General features: G+C 45.2%; 1 protein-coding gene across 4 annotated transcripts in view; it reads right to left on the bottom strand.

The window, feature by feature from the left end:
- Window positions 1-21986, bottom strand: part of ATP2A3 (ATPase sarcoplasmic/endoplasmic reticulum Ca2+ transporting 3) — a 149284-nt gene that overhangs the window by 8391 nt on the left and 118907 nt on the right. For 2 of the 4 annotated variants that reach the window (XM_037880808.1, XM_037880806.2), the window contains exons 12-21: window positions 19471-19596; window positions 17470-17688; window positions 15801-16136; window positions 14718-14938; window positions 13520-13722; window positions 12100-12185; window positions 10881-11014; window positions 9971-10088; window positions 9355-9472; window positions 5745-5832 (exon numbers count right to left, since the gene is read on the bottom strand). In XM_037880808.1, coding sequence (XP_037736736.1) covers window positions 5745-5832; window positions 9355-9472; window positions 9971-10088; window positions 10881-11014; window positions 12100-12185; window positions 13520-13722; window positions 14718-14938; window positions 15801-16136; window positions 17470-17688; window positions 19471-19596 — 1649 coding nt within the window. The remainder of the gene's footprint in view (window positions 1-5744; window positions 5833-9354; window positions 9473-9970; window positions 10089-10880; window positions 11015-12099; window positions 12186-13519; window positions 13723-14717; window positions 14939-15800; window positions 16137-17469; window positions 17689-19470; window positions 19597-21986) is intronic. The other 2 variants (XM_037880807.2, XM_043531410.1) reach the window with 2 other exon arrangements.

The raw sequence follows: 21986 nt of genomic DNA, 5'->3' as shown, positions 1-21986 counted from the left end.
ACTCTCCTAGCGACAGAAGACACTGCAGCAATTCAGATGTTTGGACACAGCACCCTCTCCCCCGCAAACCATATGGCAGCAAACAAAAAGCAATATAATCTGTGCCTCTGGAAATAAATGCCAAATAAGTACTCTGGGACCCTTGCTGGCAACGTTAGCTGAGACCGAGATGGAAAAGGGGTGGAAACTGACATAACCTCTTGTGCCTTGAGCTGCTCCCTCTGGAACAGCGGAGGCACATTGTTGAGGAAGTTTGTGCTGCCCCTGTTCTGTGGATAAATACAGGACTTCAGTTTCTAAGGCTCTCAGTCTACAGTAGCCCCTTTCACGAGCACAGACTCCCTGAAATGGAACCACCCCAGATCTGTGTATCTGATCATATGAAGGAGGGGTAGTCAGTAGGCAGACTGCGGGCCAAATCTGGACCACCAGATGCTACTGAACGGACCCCAATATCTTTTTATTTACTTACTATTATCATTGTTATTATTTTCCTCTGGAGTCTGGACCTTGACTATACCTTGACCAAGAAATTCAGACCTGATAAAAATATAATTGACTACCCCTGAAAAGTTCTTTTCTTCCTGCATTCCCCAAAGCATGTCAAGAGAGCCTTCAAAAATGCCAGTAGGGCATTAAGGTCTTATCTGGGGAAGTTGACATACTCCAAAGGTAGCAGCAATACTCTCCTTGGCAACACCTCTCAGCTCAAACAACCTCACTTATATCTGGAAACATGATATCTTTTCCTTTACACATGACAGTTTGGCTAAGGTAACAAAAGAGAGAAATTAACGTACAAGGAAACTCGATAGACTTGGAAACATAGCACCATCTTCCCTGCTGCTGTCAGACTCCATTAGACACAATAACTGTTTAGTCCACATTGTTAATGCATTGCTATGGAGATTCACATGTGCTTTTGAATCCCTTTTATGGTCTGTTATTGTCTCAATGTGAAGGTATTTTTGTGAGATATGGGGGGAGGGGAATTGTTCCTAAACATTGTGACTTATTTACGATCAGTAGAATTTATATCCACGCTGTTTAGCAAAACCTTTTCTTTATGTTGGGTTTAAGGACCTGTAGCCCCAATTCTGATCTCACACAGATGTAATTTCATTGACAGAGTTATTCCTGATTTACAGCAGCGTAAGCAAGATCTGAATCAGGCCCTACATACGTCCATTATCTCCACACCCATTTGTCATAGCACTAGATCAGTCAGAGGGTTTTAAAGCGTGGAGGTGAAATAGAATTGGCCTCATGTGCAGATAATGGACCAAATTATTCTCAGGGGCTGAGCTGCTAACAAATATACAACCTTTAGTTCAAATCAATGGTTGCAACACAGACTGGAGGATAGCAAGAGCACCTACACAAAGGCACTAGAGCTGTTCTTGGGAATTGCACACCGGTTAGGGCTTACACTTCACTCCAAAGTGAAATTGGTTGAAACTATAATTAAAGATAATTATTAAAAAAAAAACTAAATACAGGTGATATAAGGACAAACCAGCCCAGTTCTTGTAAACGGAAATCATGCCTCTCCAATCTGCTAGAACTATTTGAGTGTGTCAACAGATTAGGGGATAAAGGAGAGATGATTGACAATGTATTTGGCGTTTCCAAAAGCTTTGTCGTCGTGGGGAATAAAATTCAGACATGGGTTCTAAATTGACCCAAAAGACAGAACAAGAAGGTGGGGAACTGGCCAATGCTCAGCAAGGCAAAAGATCATCACTGTGGTGGCCCAAAGTTCCATTCTAGGAGTAGTGTCAAATATACCAGTTAATGATCTGGAAGAGGCATTGAACACAACAAGGTGACAACATTTCAGATAAGAAAAGATTATTTAAAGATAGTTAAGAGAAAGATGTGAGAAACAAGACTGAGTTTGTTAAGTTTATGGAGGGAATGGTATGACGACATCCTACGATGGCACATAGCCAATCTGCGACTGCTAGCAACAAATATCTCCTATGGACAGTGATGGGACACTAGATGGGGAGGACTCTGAGTTACTGTAGAGATTTCTTTCCCAAGTGTCTGGCTGGGGGGTTATGCCCACATGCTCAAGGTCTAACTGATCGCCGTATTTGGGGTCAGGATGGAATTTTCCCCCGGCTCAGAATGGCAGAGACCCTGAGGGTTTTTCGCCTTCCTCTGCAAGGACCATTGAGCACTTGCAGGTTTAAACTACTGTAAATGGTGGATTCTCTGTAACTTGAACTCTTTAAATCATGATTTGAGGTCTTCAGTAACTCAGCCAGAGGTTAGGGGTCTATTTCAGGAGTGGGTGGGTGAGGTTCTGTGCCCTGCAATATGCAGGTCAGACTAGATCAGTGGCTCTCAACCTTTCAAAACTAGTGTACCCCTTTCAGGAGTCTGATTTGTCTTGCATACCCCCAAGTTTCACCTTGCTTAAAAACTATTTGCTTCCAAAATCACAAAAATATAAATGTGTCACAGCATATTTGTGACACATGGCTGGAAAGGGTTAAACATCCTGCAAAATAAATAACCCTCAAAAGACATGTAGGGAGATAATGTTTGTGTTTTTGTATTTTTACATATGTATGAATAGGGTCAACGATGTAATCAACAGTCCCTGTCTATGCTGTATTCTGATAATTCAGAGGTCAGAAAAACATCTTATCATTTAAATGAATTGTAAACACAGGATATCTCGGTATTCATCTCTCTTTGAAATGTACGGTGAATGGTGGAGGAACAAGCAAATGGCCTTTTGTTAATTCGTATAGCTAAGTACTGGTGATGAACCTCCTTCAAATTCATCCTAATTACCTTTTGTTCCCTGAGGAACATTTGTCAAAAGACATGAAATTGTTGTATAAAAAATCCTTGGGTCCTGATTCTGTCATCTCAGATCTGCTTAGACTTAATCAGGTGAAGTTTGAATCACAAGACTGAGGTCCCAGTTATGCTAGTATGCCCTGAATATGACATTTGGACATTGGACTGTAACCTATGAACTATTTCTGAAGGAACTCTTTGCAACTACAAAGCTCTCCATCTCTGCTATGAATCTGAATCTCAATGAATTGATCTCATGCCTGTATGTATATTGATCTTTTAACCATACTCTCTCTCTCTCTCTCGTTTTTTAATAAATTTTTGTTTAGTTAATAAGAATTGGCTGTAGCATGTATTTGGGTAAGATCTGAAACATTAATTAACCTGGGAGGTGATGTGTCCGATCCTTTGGGATTGGTAGAATCTTTTCTTTTATATGATGAAATAAGATTTACAGAAATTTTCATCATATTTGACGTTAGTACCTGGATGGAGGCCTGAGGCTGGATCACTTTAAGGGAACTCTGTTGTTTGGACTTCTGAATAACCAGTAAATTAATAAAGAAGCTGTTTTATGCTGGCTTGGTAAATCTAAGTATTGGAATATTCACCAACTTTATGGGGATTGTCTGCCCCATTCTTTGTAGTTCACTCTAATTGAGTGACCATAGCTGGCTCCCCATTCGGACCCCGGTCACAACACTATTACTGAAAAATTGCTTACTTTCTCATTTTACCATATAATTATAAAAAATCAATTGGAATATAAATATTATATTTGCATTTCAGTAGTATATAGAGCAATATAAACAAGTCATTGTCTGTATGCAATTTTAGTTTGTACTGATTTCATTAGTGCTTTTTATGTAGCCAATTATAAAACTAGGCAAGTATCTAGATGAGTTGATGTACCCCCTGGAAGAGCTCTGTGTGCCCCCAGGGGTATGCGTACCCCTGGTTGAGAACCACTGGACTAGATGATCATAATGGTCCCATCTGGCCTTAAAGTATATGAGTCTAAACTATGCAAGGAAATAGAGTTGGGTGAAAGGGCAGCATGATAGCAGATGGAATTTAGAGATGATAAATGAAAGGTAAAGAGCATTGGAAGGATTAATTTCAACTACTCATCCAAACTTTAAATTAACTGAAATGACTCAGGAAAAATATCTGGGCATTATTTTGGGCAGCTCTGTGCAATATAAACTCAACAGTGCACTTTTGCTGATCATACCAGGCTAAGTTCTGGTCACGCTACCTCCAAAAAAAAGAACAGAAATATAGAAGGGGTCCAGAGATGGGTGATGAAAATTATTGTCGGTATGAAAAAACTGCCACGTGAAGAGAGACTGAAAAGATCAGGACTGCTTAGTTTAGAGGGGAGATGAGTAAGAGGAGACATGATAGAGATATATAAAATAATGAGGGTTAGAGAGACAACATGGTAAATTGGAGTGTCCAAGCCTTCTCCCAGTACGAGAATAAGGAGACATTCAAATAGAAAGGCAACAAATGTAAAACACATAAAAGGAAGCACTTTTTTCACACACAGCATATATCAGTGGAACTCATTGCCACAAGATACAATTAGTCCATGAGTTTAACAGGATTCAAAACAAGGACTGGACATTTATGTGGATAATGAGAGGAGCCTCACTTACATTAGAGTGAAAAATAAGAACTTTTGAAAATCTCACTCATAAGTCCCATTGATCTTCCCTGGGAACTGGGGGCCCAAGTCTTTCAAGTGCTTTTGAAAATCCCACCTTATAAGAGATAAAAACCCTTATGCTTGAAACCATACATCAACCACAATCTCACAGAGGTTAAAAAGCAGCTTCCCCTATAGGCCAGTGATTCCATAATTGTCCACTCTTCCTGAAGCATCTGGTGGTGGCCACTGTCAGAAAAAGGGTATTGGACTAGATGGACCATTGCACCAATCTGGTCTATCAGTTCCTACATTCTCAGAAGTGATTTTCTAGCTGTAAAGTATGAGGTTGAACCTTTGGGACGACATTTTTTCAGGCTCCAGAGTTTGCATCAATGTATTTGTTCCAACCTGATACCTGCCCTTCTGCCTCTAACATTTTTTTGTTTTGTTTTGTTTTTTAAGCAGAGAAAGCCACTCAAAAGACTTATGGACATTTGAAAAAGGGAAAATATGGTCAAATATTAAACAAGTTGTATGAGTGGAATCTCCCCTTTAGGGAGAACATTATCAGAAGTAACAGCCTTATGGAGCAAAGTCCAGTAAGGTCCTTCCTTGTGCAACTCCCTAGGGCTGGAAGAGCCTCCTCCTTCCCGTGCGCTAAGCCTCCTTTGGCAAGCCAGCACTTGCTAGCCACCACTCCACTCTGTAGAATTTCAGTTGTGCAGCACCCACAACTGGGGCCACTCAGACTAGAGAGCTCAGCTCTCATGGGACCAAAACAATGACCAGATTATGAGAAGAGCTCAGCACCCAGTGCATTGACGTCATCTGAAAATGTGGCCCTGCTTGTGAGTGCTGAGCCCTTCTGAAAATTCTGACCTTGAGGCCAGATCATGAGCTGATGTAAATTGATGTCAGTGGCGCTAAGCCATTGCATAACATCTGAGCCTTCCGGTGCTATGTAATATTATTATATTTTAGTTGTGAGAGCATCTCTGATAATGCACCACCCCTCCTACACAAACACACATGCTTTTCTTATTTAGAACACAGTGTAGTTCTGTGATTCACAAAGGAACTGGAGATGCTGTTTGATCCTGTTGTCCTATGGCTACTCAATAATAATCACAGACTAAACAATTGCGGGACATTTTCCGGAGTGGGGCCTGTGCTGTTCAGCGGTTCCACCGAGATGCTGTACAACCAGGTCACCACAGCACATGAGAGAGTCTGGCACAGGTGCAGGAACATGATGGACAAGGACAATACACACAACAGAGCCAACCCTGTTTGATCTGGACTCCTGCAGGTTTTCAGCTGGTGCTCCCCGCTCCACGTGTGTCTGACTGTCCTGAGAATTCCTGGTGAAAAATGACAATGCTAGATTTAAGGATTGGTTTTTAACATTTATTCAGAGGAATTAGGTGGAGTAAATACAGGAGTTTGGGGTTTTTTGAATGTGACAATTGAAGCACAGGCTGGTATGATTTTGTTCTCTTGCTGCAATTAAATAGTGGCAAGAGATTGTGACGCAGTGTTCAGACAAAGGCCATTCACAGAAATCAGCATTAGCATGATGCAGCTGCATGGCAAACAGTGCGGATGAACGGGTATGCTGGCAGCAAGGCAGATGGGATCCAGCGGCTAGAAACATCAATAGCTGGTGCAATCACTTCTGGAAATTGTTTGTATTACACTAGCAGCCAAAGCCCTCTTGGGAGATGATGGTCATTGAAGGAGCCTGTGGGAGAGCCTGGGAAATGAACCTAGGTCTCCCAAGCCCTTAACCACAAGACTATCGTTACACTTGGTTATTGGGAGTTGAGGGTAAGGTAGGGAGAAGCAAGAGTCTGATCAACTTTCTGAAAGACCTTACAGCTAAATCAATAGAGAGGCAACACCTGAAGAAGCCCATTAGGAGGGCTGGATAGAGGTGTGTGAGGCTGTTGTAGAAGGACACAAAACTAGGGTACACCAATTAAATTGTAACACCATAAGCCTTTCTGGCCGATACAGCAGTGCCAGAGGAGAGTCTCATTCCAGTCACCAGACTGTGCATCTTTGTGAACAAGAGAGGAAGGGGACTGTGGGCAGCATTCTGCCCACAAAGGGATCAGAAGCATTTGTCTGGAACAAGGCCAAGTGCTAAACAGGCAATCATAAAGGCCTGATCTTATCCAAAGATGGTGCTTCATTATCTTTTGTAACAGCTCCAGATGGCTTCATAGACTTCATTATACCATATGTGATGACCTCCCAGAGACTAGGTGGTGATAACTGGAGAGAGCTTTTGCTCTGAAAGCACAGGCCTTTAACATGTTAGCTGAATCTCCTTAGCAGTAGCAGGTTTTGCTAATGACGTATCCTTGAGCAAATTTGACATGCCAATGGCATATACACCCTCTCCAGTGAATTACATCGCCTTTCACCTTCTGACACAGTCCAGCTGGAGGAGAAGCTAATCCTTAGCAAGAAAGCAAGGGCACCTTTGAAAACATCAGCACATTTCAGGAAGCGAGGCAATGCAAGGATGCTCATGCTATGGGTGGCAGAGAGCACCCAACCTTCATCTTCACATTTGCCATCGCACCTACACAGAACTGGTGTCACTGTACAACAGCTGTACAACTGTCCAAGAGTCAGTGGTTCATCATCAAGTCACCTCTGTTGAAAATGAGGTGCTCTTAAAAAAAAAATCTGTTAATCTTTATTTCTGGTTAGTGGGTTACCTGAATAATCTACCTGGCTCTGAATCAGTCAGCCACAAGCAACAATGTATTTTAGACTCAGCCAATCTGGTATTCACAAAGTAAAACACAAGCCAAGGGGAATGTGTATCTGTTCAACGCCCCCTTCCCCTCCCAGATTACTCATACAGTACTTGTGGCTCTTGGCAATCTTAAAGGGTGGTTGCCCTAAAAAGTGAGTCTAAAAATAGCACAGTGGGGTTCCCTATTCAATATTTCCATATAAAAATGCGCTCAGTTTGTAAGTCAGAAGATTGTTTATGAAACAAAGCTCAGAGCTCAGGGGAGGTTGCAGGCTAGAGAGAGACCAGCTGGGGTCTGTCCATCTTGTGGATCATCCCCAGTAATAGAAGAGTTCTGTGGGCCAAAGTAGGGCCTCAAGGACATCTGTGCAGCCCCACTGATCAGGTGTTAGTGTAGAATGTGAAAGCAACGGGGCTGCACAGCTGTCCTTGAAGAAGCTATGCAAACTATATGGTAGCAAAGGGTTTGCAAAGATTAGCTTTTCATAAGCACTATCTCAGAAGGCACATGCTTGTCCTCCTAAGTGACCAAGCTGTCCCCTAATGATTACGATCCCAAGGAATCCCTTCTCAACAGGGCAGAAGAGACCTGTCTTTAGAGGTGAAAAGGAAGTAGTACTAAGAAAGGCACCCTGGACATGTGCTGCCTGAAACAGAATGATTATTAATATGGTCAAAGTATCTACCCAGGGTGAAGAAAGAACACAGTTCAAGTGCTCTGCCAGGTCATCCACCACTCACCAGTGATAAGAAAAGCAACATTCAGGCAAGCCAACAATGAGGAGAAGCAACAAGAGTAATCTGGGATTGGCCACCTAGGCTCCCTTCTTTTGCAAGGTGACAGCCGGAACCCCTTAAGCCGTCTTCCTGTCATGGGAATTCCGAAAAGAAGGATCAGCAGGACAGCTTCCCATCTTGATGTCTCTGTTCTTTCTGGCAACATTGCTGGGTTGAGTAAACTCCCTTTAAAAAGCAGACTCCATTAGTCTACTGCAATCCTGTCACTTTAAATGTCAGAGCCCAGATTCTGATTTAGTGCCAAGTTCTGGAGAATATGAGTTAACTAATTAAGGAACAAATACCAGAGGTCCACTTAGGATGGTGGCAGGAAAGTAGTGGGGCAGAGTTTTGAAGGCCATGGGCCGAATTATTGAAAGACTACAGTGTTCATCAACAAAAGAAAAGAAAAGAAAAGATTTAACTTAGGATGTTGAGATTGCTCACTGCGATATTTCATTACAACAAGAAGAAAATATTAGCATATTAAAAATCATTCATAGAGCTCTGTAAATATCCACTGTACTTTAGAGCAACCGGTTCCAACCTGCTGCCATTGAAGACACTGGGAAACCTTCAGTTGACATAAACGGTGCAGGACTAGACCTATCCAATATTTCCTGTTTACAACATGAGGGCCATATTCAGAGAGGTGATGAGCATCTGCAACTCCCACTGAAGTCTATCAAAGTTTCAGGTGCTCAGCACCTTTTGGTCATACAGTAGAGAGAGCAAACAGGACAGAACCATCATTTGGAGGAGAAAGAGTCAAAAGAACAAGGCAAGAAGAATTCTTGGAAGAAACAGATTTTTAAAGAGGGCTGATCCAATTCCCACTGAAGTCAATGGAAACATTCAATGGGAGGAGCGTGGCCTGATATAGATTGTAGCTTGCCCTGAGGCAAGGGGCTAGACTTTGGGGCTGCAGTTGGCTATGAGGGCAGGTGCAGACTGAGGACTGCGGATACCCCTGGGAGGTATCCGATTGGGGCACAGCCGGAGGGCTGTGTCCAGAAGAGGACGCCGCAAGCCAGGGAGCAACGCGGGTCCCAGACAGTACAGCAGAGCAGGCAACGGGCAGGACACCACCTGCAGAGGGCGCTCCACGGCTAGGACAGAACTAATTCCCGGAGCAACCAGCAGGAGGCGCCACGGTGGTGAGTCGGCAACCCATTACAACCACACTGGAGGAAAAGTAAGTATGACTGCGTGTGCATGGGCCAACCGTAACTTCAGCAGAGATGCTAAATGACACATGCCTGAAAGCACAAAGCTGCACAAAGCAAGAGCCATGGTACAGAAATTAGTCAGCAGTTACTTTGCAGAGTGTGCTCACCCTCTAGGTGGTTGCGGGAAAGGTACTTGAGTCCTTCATCGAGCAGGATAACAGGCAAGGAAATTTTCAACACGACCACCCACTGCGGCCAGCTCAGGGGGGTCACCTGGAAGATCAGCTGCAAGGTAGGAACAATTCAATATATTTATTAATAGGGAAGGGGGGAGAGAGACAAAAATCAGACCCATTTCTGTTCATATGGATGTGCACTGAGGTAAGAGATGTGCAAGGGACCAGGCCTTCTGCATCATATCACATGTGCAGAAGAGAGGGACTTCATTAAAGCTTGTACAGATAATGACATGGAACTTGGCAAGGGACAATAAGTATCATTACATTACATTCACTTTACAGATGGAGAAAGTGAGGAACAAACAGGGGAAGTAACTGCTGAAGGTCGGACTGCAATTCTGTGGCCGACCTGAGACTAGAACCCAAGACTCCTAACTCCCAGTCCCATATCTTTCTGAATCACAAGGCTCAATCGTGGAAACCTTTTGGGCAGGGAAGTCCCATTGAAAATCAGCAAAGACTTGAGAAGTAAAGCGTACAATGGAGTTTCCCTATCAAAAGAACAACCCTACCAGCTGCGTGTTGTGCTAGCTGCATCACTTACAGGCATAGGTTTCACGTGGAGAATCACGAAGTGCAGTGCCATGGACATGACAATTGTCCCCAGCAGCCAGATGTTGAGCCATGGTGGCATCCTCAGCAGTGACTGGTTTTCAGACACACTGCAAGAGCGAGAGGGCAGAGGTTAGATCATATCACCTACTAAATAACCCCCTGTCCTCACAAGTATAATTTGGGTCAATCAATATATCCCTAAGCCCTCCTAATCAGTAGAAATATGTTGCTAGATCTCTGCATAAAAGCCTCCTCCAGGAAAAAGGATTACTTAACTATTACCATACATTATTCTCCTTCCAGGCTTGTTAGGCTCTGGAAATAAATATTCTGAAGTGAATTTCATGCAATATCTCTCTATTCAGATGGAGAGACAAGGTGGGTGAGGTAATATCTTTTATTGGACTAACTTTTCTAGGTGAGATTGACAAGCTTTCAAGCTTATGCAGAGCTCTTCTTCAGGTCAGCCTGCGAATAGCTGATGTCATGCTATTCCTTCAGTATCAGATTCCCAAACTCATTGGATAGGTACACATATAGCACCAAAATATTACTCATTGTGAAAGCCAATACCAGAACCTCCAGCCTGAAGTCCTGTGGGATCTGATCTGTGGGATCAGAGCCAAAATTGCAAAGGGAACTATTTGCTGGTCCTGGCTCCAGATTTTTACCAGAAGGGTCAGTGAGATTTCAGCATTGTCAGATCCAAGCTTGACCCTTAGCCCGGAAAGGTTTTGGATCTGGATCCAGATATTACTGGCTTGCTAATATGACCAAAATGTCCACTAAGAGATCCAAATGTATTCACATTGCCATCTCTAATGACAGTAACATGTTTGCTTGGTTCAAACATTATTCAGGGCAGAATGCTTTATCTGATATTCCCATACGTACTGTACCTGTTGAGAGCATTGCACATTTCAATTGTCACTAGCACCGACAGAGCCATAGTGGTTGGGTAACGGGACTCAAAGATTTCGCAGTCAATGCCTTCAAAGATGGGGTTGTCCTCTGTGCATCTCATGAAGTTCCTCTGGCAGAAGAAACAGTAACAGGCATGAAACAGGCAGAAGTGGCAGATTGCTGGTGGGATCTGAGCCTCAGTTATCAGAGGTTCTATTAAATATTTCTTGGCTCAGGAGGGATTGATAAGAGGATATGAAGCCATTCATCTTCAGGTTTGAATCCAGCTCATCTAGTAAGTCAATAAGTGATCATATGACAGCTTCTAGGTAGTCTGTGTGAATTTGATTCATTAGTTATTTCAGTTTATTTCCAAGTGAACATGTGTCTCCATTACAAAAAATAAATCTACCTCTCCAACTTGCATTAATCATACCTGAAATGAGGAAACATGGCTTCTATTCCTTGCTCTACACCAGTTATCTCATGCTTGGCAAGGCCATTTCCCTCCCCGTGCCTCTGCTTTCCCTCTCACTCTTTGCATGTCTTGTCTATATAGAATGAAAGATTCTTGGGGCAAGGAATGACTCTTCCTGTTTGTACAGCACCTAGCACAATGAGGCCCTAACCTTGGTTGGAGCATCTAGGAGTTACTGCAATGCAAATAACAATAATCAGTCTCCAGAGTAGCCAATCTGGCACTAGATGCAGTAGAAACACACAGATTAATAAGAAATTTGCTTATTTAAGGGGCCTAAAACTGATGCCTTAAAGCAGTGATGGGAAAGTTTCCCCTTCCCCAAATACCTTCGCCCCACCTGATCAGAGTGGCAGCAATCAAGCGGAATAACTGCAATTCCTGCTGCACTCCCTACAAATGTGTCTGACTCCTCACAGTGATGTGGGTGGAGTGGGCCATCAGGTCTGGGGATACATGAGAGATGTTTCTTTAGGTAAAGTCACCACCATACTGACCAGCTGATGGGAGGTGGGATCTCACCTGGGAGGGGGCTTTTGCCATTATTTCAGCTGACACATTTTCTTTTAGTACTTGGAAACTTTTCAAAGTTTTTCAAAATTTTGAATTTTTAAAAGAGGTGGACTGGCAGGAAAACAAATCCTCTGGTGATCCTGCTGGGGAGTCTAGATATTAGAGAGTTTTCAGCGGTGTTCGAGTGAAATAATCTTCCCTTCTCCCTCCCTGCCACAACTTACCAACTGGTAGAAGGTAACTTGCGGCCCTTCAGCATCATACAAGAACCACCAGGTAGCTGCTCCCACAGTTGCCAATCCAACGTACACTGCAACCAAAGAGAGAGCAGGTTGTGTAGCCCTGTAAGCACGAGATTCATTGTTTGGTTCTCGCTTGCTGTGTTATTTGTTAGCATAGGGCCCTCCGGCCCTCAGGGTTACACTGCCCTGTGCTGGACAGTGAACCTGTAGATTCCACTCTGTGCTATGGCTCTCGCTGCTCATTTGGGTAGAGGAAGAACAGCAAATTGGGAAAAGAGACCTGAACTGTTCTGACCCTCTAAACCCGCACTACGCACACATAGGGACTCCTCATATTCCATCCCAGCTCATTAGGAGCCTGGAGCAAGAATTCTGAAAACACCTGCACCTGAGCCTGTCTCCCTCCTCTCTCTCCATCTTGCATTGCCACAGCTTCACCTCGCACCCTGCTAAGGTCTCTCCCCCTGCCCTTTCTTAAACAAGATCCCTTCTGCCCAGTCTGTGTAGGTACTTTACTGTAGTACCGGAGCACCTCACGGTCATTAAGAGGAAGGGAAGCGATAGCCCCATTTTACAGATGGGGAACTGTGGCACAAGGTAGAATAAGTGACTTGTCCAAGGTCACATAAGAGTTCTGTAGCTGAGCCAGGAATTGAACCCAGATATCTTGAATTCCAATCCTGCGCCTAATCCACTAGACCACCATTCCTATTTGCATCCTTTGTCCCGACAGTCACTACAAAAATCCACCCACCCCAGGAGGTGGGGACCCTCCTGCTCCCTGCCCATCCCCTTCTGCACTCTGGCCTTCTGTGTGATCCCAAAGCTGCTATGGGCTCTCTGTCCCGCCTTTGCTCTCCATGCACAATGCCTTCTCATGCTGCTACCTAGGCCGAAGATAACCATAGATAATGGGTGGGTGGGGACTGGGGTAGCTCAAACTTGGAGCCTGGCCAGAAGAAAAAGATGGCTCCTAGCAGAGGCAGCCAAGTGCGCACACTGCAAGAATCCCAAGCTGGCCCGGTCATTGGACCAGAAAGTTCCCTTGCTCCCACCACAGCAACCCCAGGACTATTGAAGGTAAAATATCTCTCAGCTATTGCCTGATGTCTGACTGAGCTGATTAAACTCTTCCAGTGCCCTGGATCTTAGAGGAGATGGATTCTTTAGGGGTTGCCTACTTTGGGTTGTATGAGGAATGTTATGTTATGAGGAATATATTTTCCCTGGATATTGTGCAGCTCTACATCTCTCTGCACTGTGAATAAGCCTCTCCTCATTACTGGAGATCACAATGGACCCATCCCTCCTGACACACACTAGTCAGCAGTTGTTTTAAGCCAAGGTAATACACGGCACTTTGTCCATTCATGGCACTACATCTCTAGCCAGGGCCTCTCACCTCCAATGGCAAGGTAGCGGAAGAAAAGCCAGCCACTGATGAGGGGCTCTCTTGGGTTGCGGGGAAGTTTGTCCATGATGTCTAGGTCAGGGGGGTTGAATCCAAGAGCAGTGGCAGGTAGCCCGTCTGTCACTAGGTTCACCCAGAGCAGCTGGACTGGGATCAGAGCTTCAGGCAAGCCCAGGATTGCAGTCAGGAAAATACTTCAGGTGAAAAAGACACAACCACGCTAGGTTAGATACATGCCAGGGAGAGAGAGGATTGTACTTGTACAATTGGAGTGTGATCCAAAACCCTGGGTCCAAATGCCCTCTAAACATTGGTGCTGTTCAAAATCCACACCTGGATTTGGATTTTGAAGTTCATCCCAAAGCCCCAGATTCAAACACCTCCAAACTCTAGGGAATTTGAAACTCAGATCTGAATGTTGCAGTTTCAACCCATCTCACCACTGGGGACCAGACTCGTAAATTTGCATAAGGAGCCCATCAGATGGCATCTCAACTGTTCAATGTGCTTTTTGTCACCAGCACAGTTGTCCCTGCTGAATTTCTGACATAAGGGGTTCGAAAGTTAACTCTGCAAGCAATCAGTACCTGGCCAGGATTGCTGCAGAACACAGTGATTTGTTCTGAAAGCCTTTTTCAGGAAATTGTTCACAGTAAAAGAAGCTGTGAGCATTATAATGGAATCTCTCATTCACCCCGTCAGACACAAATATCCTCACAGGAATCTATCAACACCACGCTGGGGTTGCATAATGATGCACTTATAGCAAGCTACAGCACTTGTCACTTAAGGATCAGCATATTTGTCACACCATGGCATTTGATCATACCGCAGTGTTTCATGGTGCTTCCTTTATTGTGCTCAAAATTGGAAATTCTGTAAAATAGCCAGAGGTTCCCACACCACATCAAGGGAAAGGCTGGCTTTACAGTAGCAGCTGCTGAATTTGTAGAAATATGAATGAAAGTATCCGTGCCACTTTTAACTGAGGCAGAGAGCGCAGGACCTAAAGTGGTGCTGCTATCTAGGCCCACATCCTCAGCGGATGTAAATCAACATAGTGCCTTTGCTAATCTGATTTACACCAACTGGGATATAGCTCCAAGAATCAGAAAGGACACTTCTGTCCTGGTGATATTTCTCATCCCTCCGACTATCCTAGCGTGAGGAGTGAACTGGAAGCCCTTACCAGACAACCTCTCCAACGTTAGAAGAGATGAGGTAGCGGATGAACTGCTTCATGTTGTTGTAGATGGCTCTGCCCTCCTCAACGGCAGATACGATGGTGGAGAAGTTGTCATCAGACAGCACCATCTCCGCTGCTGATTTTGCTACGGCTGTACCAGAGCCCATGGCAATGCCAATCTCAGCCTTTTTCAGGGCTGGGGCATCATTCACTCCATCTCCTGTCTGGAGAAAGCATGGGTGTTTTATTAAAGGACATTTTATAGAAGGAAACGGCCTAGGCATGAAGCTAGCTACGTCTACACTACGAGCTAGGGGTGTGAATCCCAGCTTGTGTAGATGTAGTCAATGAGAGCTAGCAGGCTAAAAATAGTATTGTCGTCATGGGAGCACAGGCAACGGTGCCGCGTATGTACCCACAGGGCTCAAGAGGGTTTGTACTTGGCATGGCTAGTCTGTGCTGCCACTTGCCACTGCCCGTGCCACCACAGCTACACTACTGTTTTTAGCACGCTAGCTCGATGACAGCTAGGGTGGGTATGCCTACAGGAGCTGGGAATCACACCCCTAGCTCAGAGTGCAGGCATAGCCTGAACACCAAGTCTGGGTCACATGAATTCATATGTGTTTGTCGGCAGGACTTCTACCTATCGAGTAGTTCTTAAAACAGCATCACTTGGCACTGCTGTGGTGCATTTCCAAGCCCTCTGCTCACATTCGGCTTCACAACAGCTCTGTAATGAAGGCATGTATTATGATGGCCCATTGTATAGATGGAAAACTTAAGTGTGTTCCTCCAGGCTACACAGAGTAAGTAGAAGAGCTAGGAGCAGGATCTGGCTCCCAGACCCTTGCTCCAAACCAACGGACAACACTAGGGCCCTGCAAATCTGTGGATATCTGCAGAAATTTGCGGATCGGATAAGGATACAAATTTTGTATCCACACAGGGCAACACTCCTACTCTACAGCCCAGATGGGGACCTTGAAGTCCTGACTCCCATCCCCTGCTCTAGACAGTCAAGATGATGCTTACAAAGTGATTCATATGAGTAAACCCACATGAGGGGCCCTGCAGACAACTCACCATGGCTGTAATCTCATGGAAGGACTGTAGGTATTCGACTATCTTGGACTTGTGAGCAGGTTCGACTCGGGCGAAGCAACGGGCCGAACGGCAAGCCTCCCGCTGTTTCTCCAGGGGGAGATCATCAAACTCCCTGCCGGTGTAGGCCTTGTCCGTCACATCCTCCTTCTCTGAGAAGATCCCAATCCTCCGGCAGATGGCCACAGCTGTGCCTTTGTTGTCCCCAGTGATCATTATGACCCGGATGCCAGCTTTCTTGCACATCTCAATGGACGACATCACCTCCTTCCGGGGAGGGTCCAGCATCCCCACGCAGCCCACGAAGGTTAGGCTAGTCTGAGGGCAAGAGAAGAAGAAACATGTTAACACTCACTATGCGCCTCCCCTCCAGGGACAGAGCCATGTCGTTCTCCCTGCTTTTAATTCACCCCACATAGGGAAAATCTAAAGACGCTGGCAAGTTTTCCTCTCTAAGGCCCTGATCATGTTCCCATTACAGCCAATGGCAAAACTTCCACTAACTCTAATGGGAGCACAAACAGGCCCGAAAGAGTATCACCCTCCATTTAAAATAATTCAGCTGTAATCCTGATTTGTTGTTCTTCAGGGAGCCTCCAGTTAACAGTGGAGTGGGTTCCTATTCACTGCATTCTGTTCAGGTTCTTATGCCATGCCCAGCACCTTAGTATCTGCATGCTTCCTGGGAGTGCATAAAGGCCCAGATTCAGCAAAGCACATGCGCACATGCTCAATAGGCTGCAGGTTTAAAACAAACATAAGGAAGTGCTTCTTCACACAACGTACAGTCAACCGGTGAAACTCGTTGCTGGGGATGTTGTGAAGGCCAAAAGTATAACTGGGTTCAAAAAAGAATTAGCTGAGTTCATGGAGGATAAATCCATCAGTGGCTATTAGCCAAGATGGTCAGGGATGCAACCCCATGCTCTGGGTGTTCCTAAACTTCTGATTGCCAGAAGCTATGACTGGACAACAGGGGATGGATCACTCTATAAATTGCACTGTCCTGTTCAATCCCTTTAAAGCATCTGGCAGTGGCCACTATCAGAAACAGGATACTGGGCTGGATGGACCATTGGTCTGACCATTGGTATGGCCATTCTTATGTACTTGAGTCAATGGTTTCAAGTCAATGGGACTTAAACATGTTTAAGTGTTTTGCTGAATTGGGGCCTATGCATCATGACTAGCATCTGTCACATGGTTCTTGGCAGCTATGGTTTGCAAGAGAACTACTGGGCTACTTGGTTCTTCAGTAGAAACTCTCAGAGACCAGTCAGAACCATCGAGTCTGTTGAAACTTCCAATGGGACATCTGTAAGCTGGTGGGAAAACTCAGCAGAAGGCGGCAATGCATTTGCAGCCAGCACAGTGTGTTCCTGGAGGGGCAGCGATCAGGATTAGGAAGCAAAATAATTTACATGAGCAGAAAGGAGACAGAAGACTCTCCAGATTGGAGTTCAGCGCACCCCTGGCACATGGAGCCTGGCATTTCCAGAGCATCCTTCCCACTCTGCCTCCCAAGCAGCTGCTCTCAGAGCCCTTCCCGTCAGCATCTGTGCCAGGGGAAGGAGAGCTGGAGCAAACCCTTTATTTCCCAAGAAATGGCCCCCACGCCCTGTCCCGGGGGTCACTTTTAACACTTCCTCACCTCGTAGTTAATGAACTTGGTCGAGTCTTCCAGCTGCATCTCCTCTTTCTTGAAGGGGGTGTCCCGGGTGGCCAGAGCGAGGCAGCGCAGGGTGTCAATGCCAGTCCCCCATTCCCGGATCTTGGACAAGATCTTCTCCTTAGTGGAGAGAGTGAGGGGGACCCGGGTGGTGCCGACACGAACATAGTTGCAGCGTTCAATCACACTTTCGGGGGCGCCCTTGGAAACAAAAGGAACAAGAGTCACTCACACATGCCTCCTCGCAACCTAACTTCTTAGCAAAGCACAACCAAGTGAAAACTTCCCTAACCATCAACAAAAGCCCATTTTAAACCCCTGGGGTATTCAGTGCATTCTGCAGTCACTGAAGACAGCACGTCATGGAGTGCAGACTGTCTCAAAAAAGGAGATAATATGTTTAAGAGACAAAACCACAAAACCACCATCCTGAAACTAAGGTGATGTACACACTATAGCTTATGTCGATATAAGCGATGTCGTTCGGGGGTGTGAATAAGCCACCCCCTGAGCAACGTAAGTTACACTGACCTGAGCGCTGGTGTGGACAGCACTCTGTTTGCGGGCTGGAGTAATTCTCTCCCGTCGGCTTAGAGTGGCTGTACTACCAGTGCTACAGTGGCATTGATGCTGTTGGGCCACTGTAAGCTCTGTAGTATAGCCATAGTCTGATGAGCCCACTGCACAGGTTCTTCCTCAATATCCTTAGCTTCCACTAGGTGGCACTCTCTCGTCAGTGTTTAGAGACGGTGAGGCCCACAGAAAGCTTCCGTTCTCCAGCACCACAGGTTCTGTGCCGGGAAAGGGGATGGCTGGTAAGATGGACTCGGTTTAAGTCACTAGAACGAAGAATCCAGACTGAGGGAGAAATCAGTCTAGTCTTTAAGGGACCATCTCCACAGCTTGTGGCAGCAAGTCTCAGAGCCTGGGTCAACAGCCTTGGACTCATGGAGCTCAGGCTACCATGCTAAAAATAGCCACGTACAGGCTGTGAAGCCTAAGGACAGGGGTGGGCTTCAGAGCCTGAGCTGCAGCCCGGCTATTTTGAGCGTGGCAGCTCGAGCCCTGCATGCCCGAGTCTGTTGACCCAGGCTACTGCTTCCTGTGCAGACTTCCCCTAAATGACCTGCATGTTTCTCTGAATTACCTGCCCTGGTACCATAATACTGAATTCAGATTTGGATGGAGGCACGATCAATAGGGCTTGAGTCCACTGTTGGACTCTAATTCCTCAAACTTTTGATAGTGAAGACACTTGTAACAAGCCACCCCAAAACCTCAGCTGTATTATTGCTTCAATGAGCCAATTATGCCTCCCTCCTGACTGTATCATCTTGTCCACTAACTGAAATCCCTCCAGGCCATTAGGAAAATAGCCGACAGGTGACAAGTGACATTTGCTTTTCCATAAGGTTGGGACTGGGAGGAAAGACAACTTGGATAACCCAAAACGCTGGGTAACTGATCACAAGCCACCATGAGGGAAGTGCAATGGTTTTCCTGCATTGAAATAAAGCTTTCCAAGCTGTGTCTTGCTCTCGAGCCATCCAACTACCCTGCACTTTCAGGAACTCTGCTATCTAGGACAACCTGAAGCCCACAATGATATCCAGAACTTTTAACTTAGTGTGTTCACCCTTTGGGGACTGAACACATACAGCTTCCATCGGAGCTGGCATTTCCTAGATGATTGCTCATTCTAGGGACTGAAGTTCCACCCTCTTTATTAAAGAGGATTATGATGGCTTTTAGTATTAAAGCATATTCCTGCTCTGAACTGTACAGGTGCACATAGGAAGAAGATGATCATTGCTATTAATATTACAGTAGTACCTAGAGGCTCCCAAAGTGAGATCAGAAACAATTCCTGCAGCAACCCGGGGATACGCTAACTCCTTCCCACCCTCACTCAGCATGTGGAACAATCACAAGTTCTCCCACACTGAGACCCCTGCACCAGGCAATGCAGCATATGTCCGTTACCTTGACAAACATCTTGCTGCCAGCAGGTGTGTGGCTGGAACCTACAGGAGTGCAGTAGACAGACATCGATTTGCGGTCGCGGGAGAACTCCAGGGTGCACTCTTTCTTCATCAGCTGCTTGATCACCTGTGGTGGGACAGACGTGCCAAAAGGGTGCAATTATAGGGTTGTGAAGTTTCTAATGGCTAAAAACCAAACACCTCTGGCCCTTCCCTGAGGCCCCGCCCCTTCTCTGAAGCCCCACCCCTTCTCCATCCCCCCCTTCCTCCATCACTCGCTCTCCCCCACCCTCACTCACTTTCACCAGGCTGGGGCAGGGGGTGCAGGCTCTGGGGATGAAGGGTTTGGGGTGCGGGAGAGGGCTCCAGGCTGTGGCAAGGGGTTGGGATGCAGGGTTTGGGGTGCAGGAGGAGGCTCAGAGCTGGGGCGGGGGGGATGCGGGGAGTGAAAACCAGACGCCTGGCAACCCTATACAATTAGCTCTGTCAAATGCAGACAAAGAGACTGGCAATGGCCAGGCCCTACTTGATTTTATTTAATGGACCTGATGAGTCAACACACTGCACAAGTCAAAAATAAATGCACAAACTCATCAGGGCAGCTTCTGTAATTAAAGCAACAATAGGAAAAGCATCAGAGGGGATTTTCAGCCCCACAGCTTTCCCAAGGTAATTTAGCTGCCTGCAGGTGCAACTGCATCCAGGTGCTTTAACCTCCTTTGCTCCTTCAATCTGAGCTCAAGTGGCACCATGAATTGACTCAATATTTGGAAGTGAAATGGATGGACCGTCAAACTCTCTTCCTTTGCAGCCACTTTGTACTGGGATAGACTCAGTCCCATGCTAGAAAAGCACTGCACTCAACACTTTACCGCACTGGGTACTAATCAACAGGTACACAAATATTTTTAACTTCAAACCAAACGCTCTTGTTATCAGAAAGGCTCAGTTTTTCCTCTTCCATTACTATGGTGACAGAAGCTGTGTGTACGCGTACACACACACACACACACGCGTACGTTATGGGCTAGAAGATCAGCTTATATTATTGCCATTGGCTTCATATTTATGAGCTGGTTCTATATGCCTATCACTCCTGAAGCCAAAACAGTCATTTTAAGTTCTGGTTTGAGGTCATGCAGTTGTAAGATTGGGCCTTTTTTGGGGGTGGAGGGAAGGCAGTGGTATTTAAGGTCTTTCCAAAAAATGACTGCCTAATTTGATTTCAGTTGCAGCTACTGTAATATAGAGAGGGGGAAATACATAGTGTTCTCCTCCAGTTTTAACCTTATGATAAAGATCAAGACATTTAAAGCCTGATCCAAAGCCCACTGGAGTCAACAGGAACCTTTCCATTGACTTCAAAAGTTCTGGATCAGGCCCTTGACAAATTAACTTTTCCTCCCCTCCCTTCTCTGTGCATGCTTTGAGCTATGCATTTTCCAATTAGGCTCCTCTGGGGACAGGTTTTGCACCAGACAGTCTTGACAGGCAGCATGTGGCAGCTTAGCATTAAAATTCATTTGCACAGAAAGCATCTTGCACATTTTTTTTCTTCCAAGTTTCAGAATGGAAAGACAAAGATCTGCGACATTAGTGTGTGGTCATGCCCTTTTGTGCACTCAGGCTGTGTTTATAAGAAGGTTTTGCATTTAGTGTATTGTGGCTTTGTATTTTAGGGATGTTATTTTACACACACACACACGCTTTTAAAACAAAATTTTATTTATTTAAAGCAAATTTATTTACACACACATATGCATACTCGCCACCTGTTTAGACCATAACCGATCTTATTGCATTTGCTATTTTAAATAATTTATACAGCTGAGATTCCGGCAAGATAGTCACTGGGCCTCATTAGATCCACTCCTGTCTGAGCTTCAAAGATTTATGAACAACTTCCTCTTGCATGACCACTTAGTATTATGCCAGACAAATCTGGCAGTTGCTTGGCCTTGGGAAAACAAAGATTTTATCCCACAAAAAGCTATTTATTTGACAGGACTTCGGGGAAAATCCTGAAAGTGTGTTTCTGGGAGGCTAGTGAGGGGATGTTAAATGACTGTCCTGCTGACTTGATTTTTTTTTGCTTGGCTGAATTCATTCATTATTTGTCTATGGTTTGTTTTTTCTATTGGATGGTCATCATTTGCAATTGTAAGTCTAATCATGAGGGCACCTATAGTGGTGATTATTTACTTATTTAGATTTAAATAACAATAAAAGAGGGTCAATTTTCCTGCCAAAAACACCCTCCCCAGTCTGTGCAAAAACTTGCAGGCTTATAGCAGAAATTGGTCCAACTCCATTAAATGGAAGCTAGATGCAAAAGAAGCTTCCCAGTTTCGTCATGACTTTCACACCACCTAAGACACAGAAACCCTGACTACACTTGGTTTATTCCTCTAAATCACCCACCGGTTCAGCTCCATTGGCAATAGATAGCATCAGTGAGAGCACTGGCATGGACCGTGCTCCAACAGATGTATGATACAGAGCTGCTCTGAGCTGGGT

This window comes from Chelonia mydas, chromosome 17 (assembly GCF_015237465.2).
Source record: "Chelonia mydas isolate rCheMyd1 chromosome 17, rCheMyd1.pri.v2, whole genome shotgun sequence".
NCBI classification, from domain to species: domain Eukaryota; kingdom Metazoa; phylum Chordata; order Testudines; family Cheloniidae; genus Chelonia; species Chelonia mydas.
This window is presented reverse-complemented; position numbering and strand designations above follow the sequence as displayed.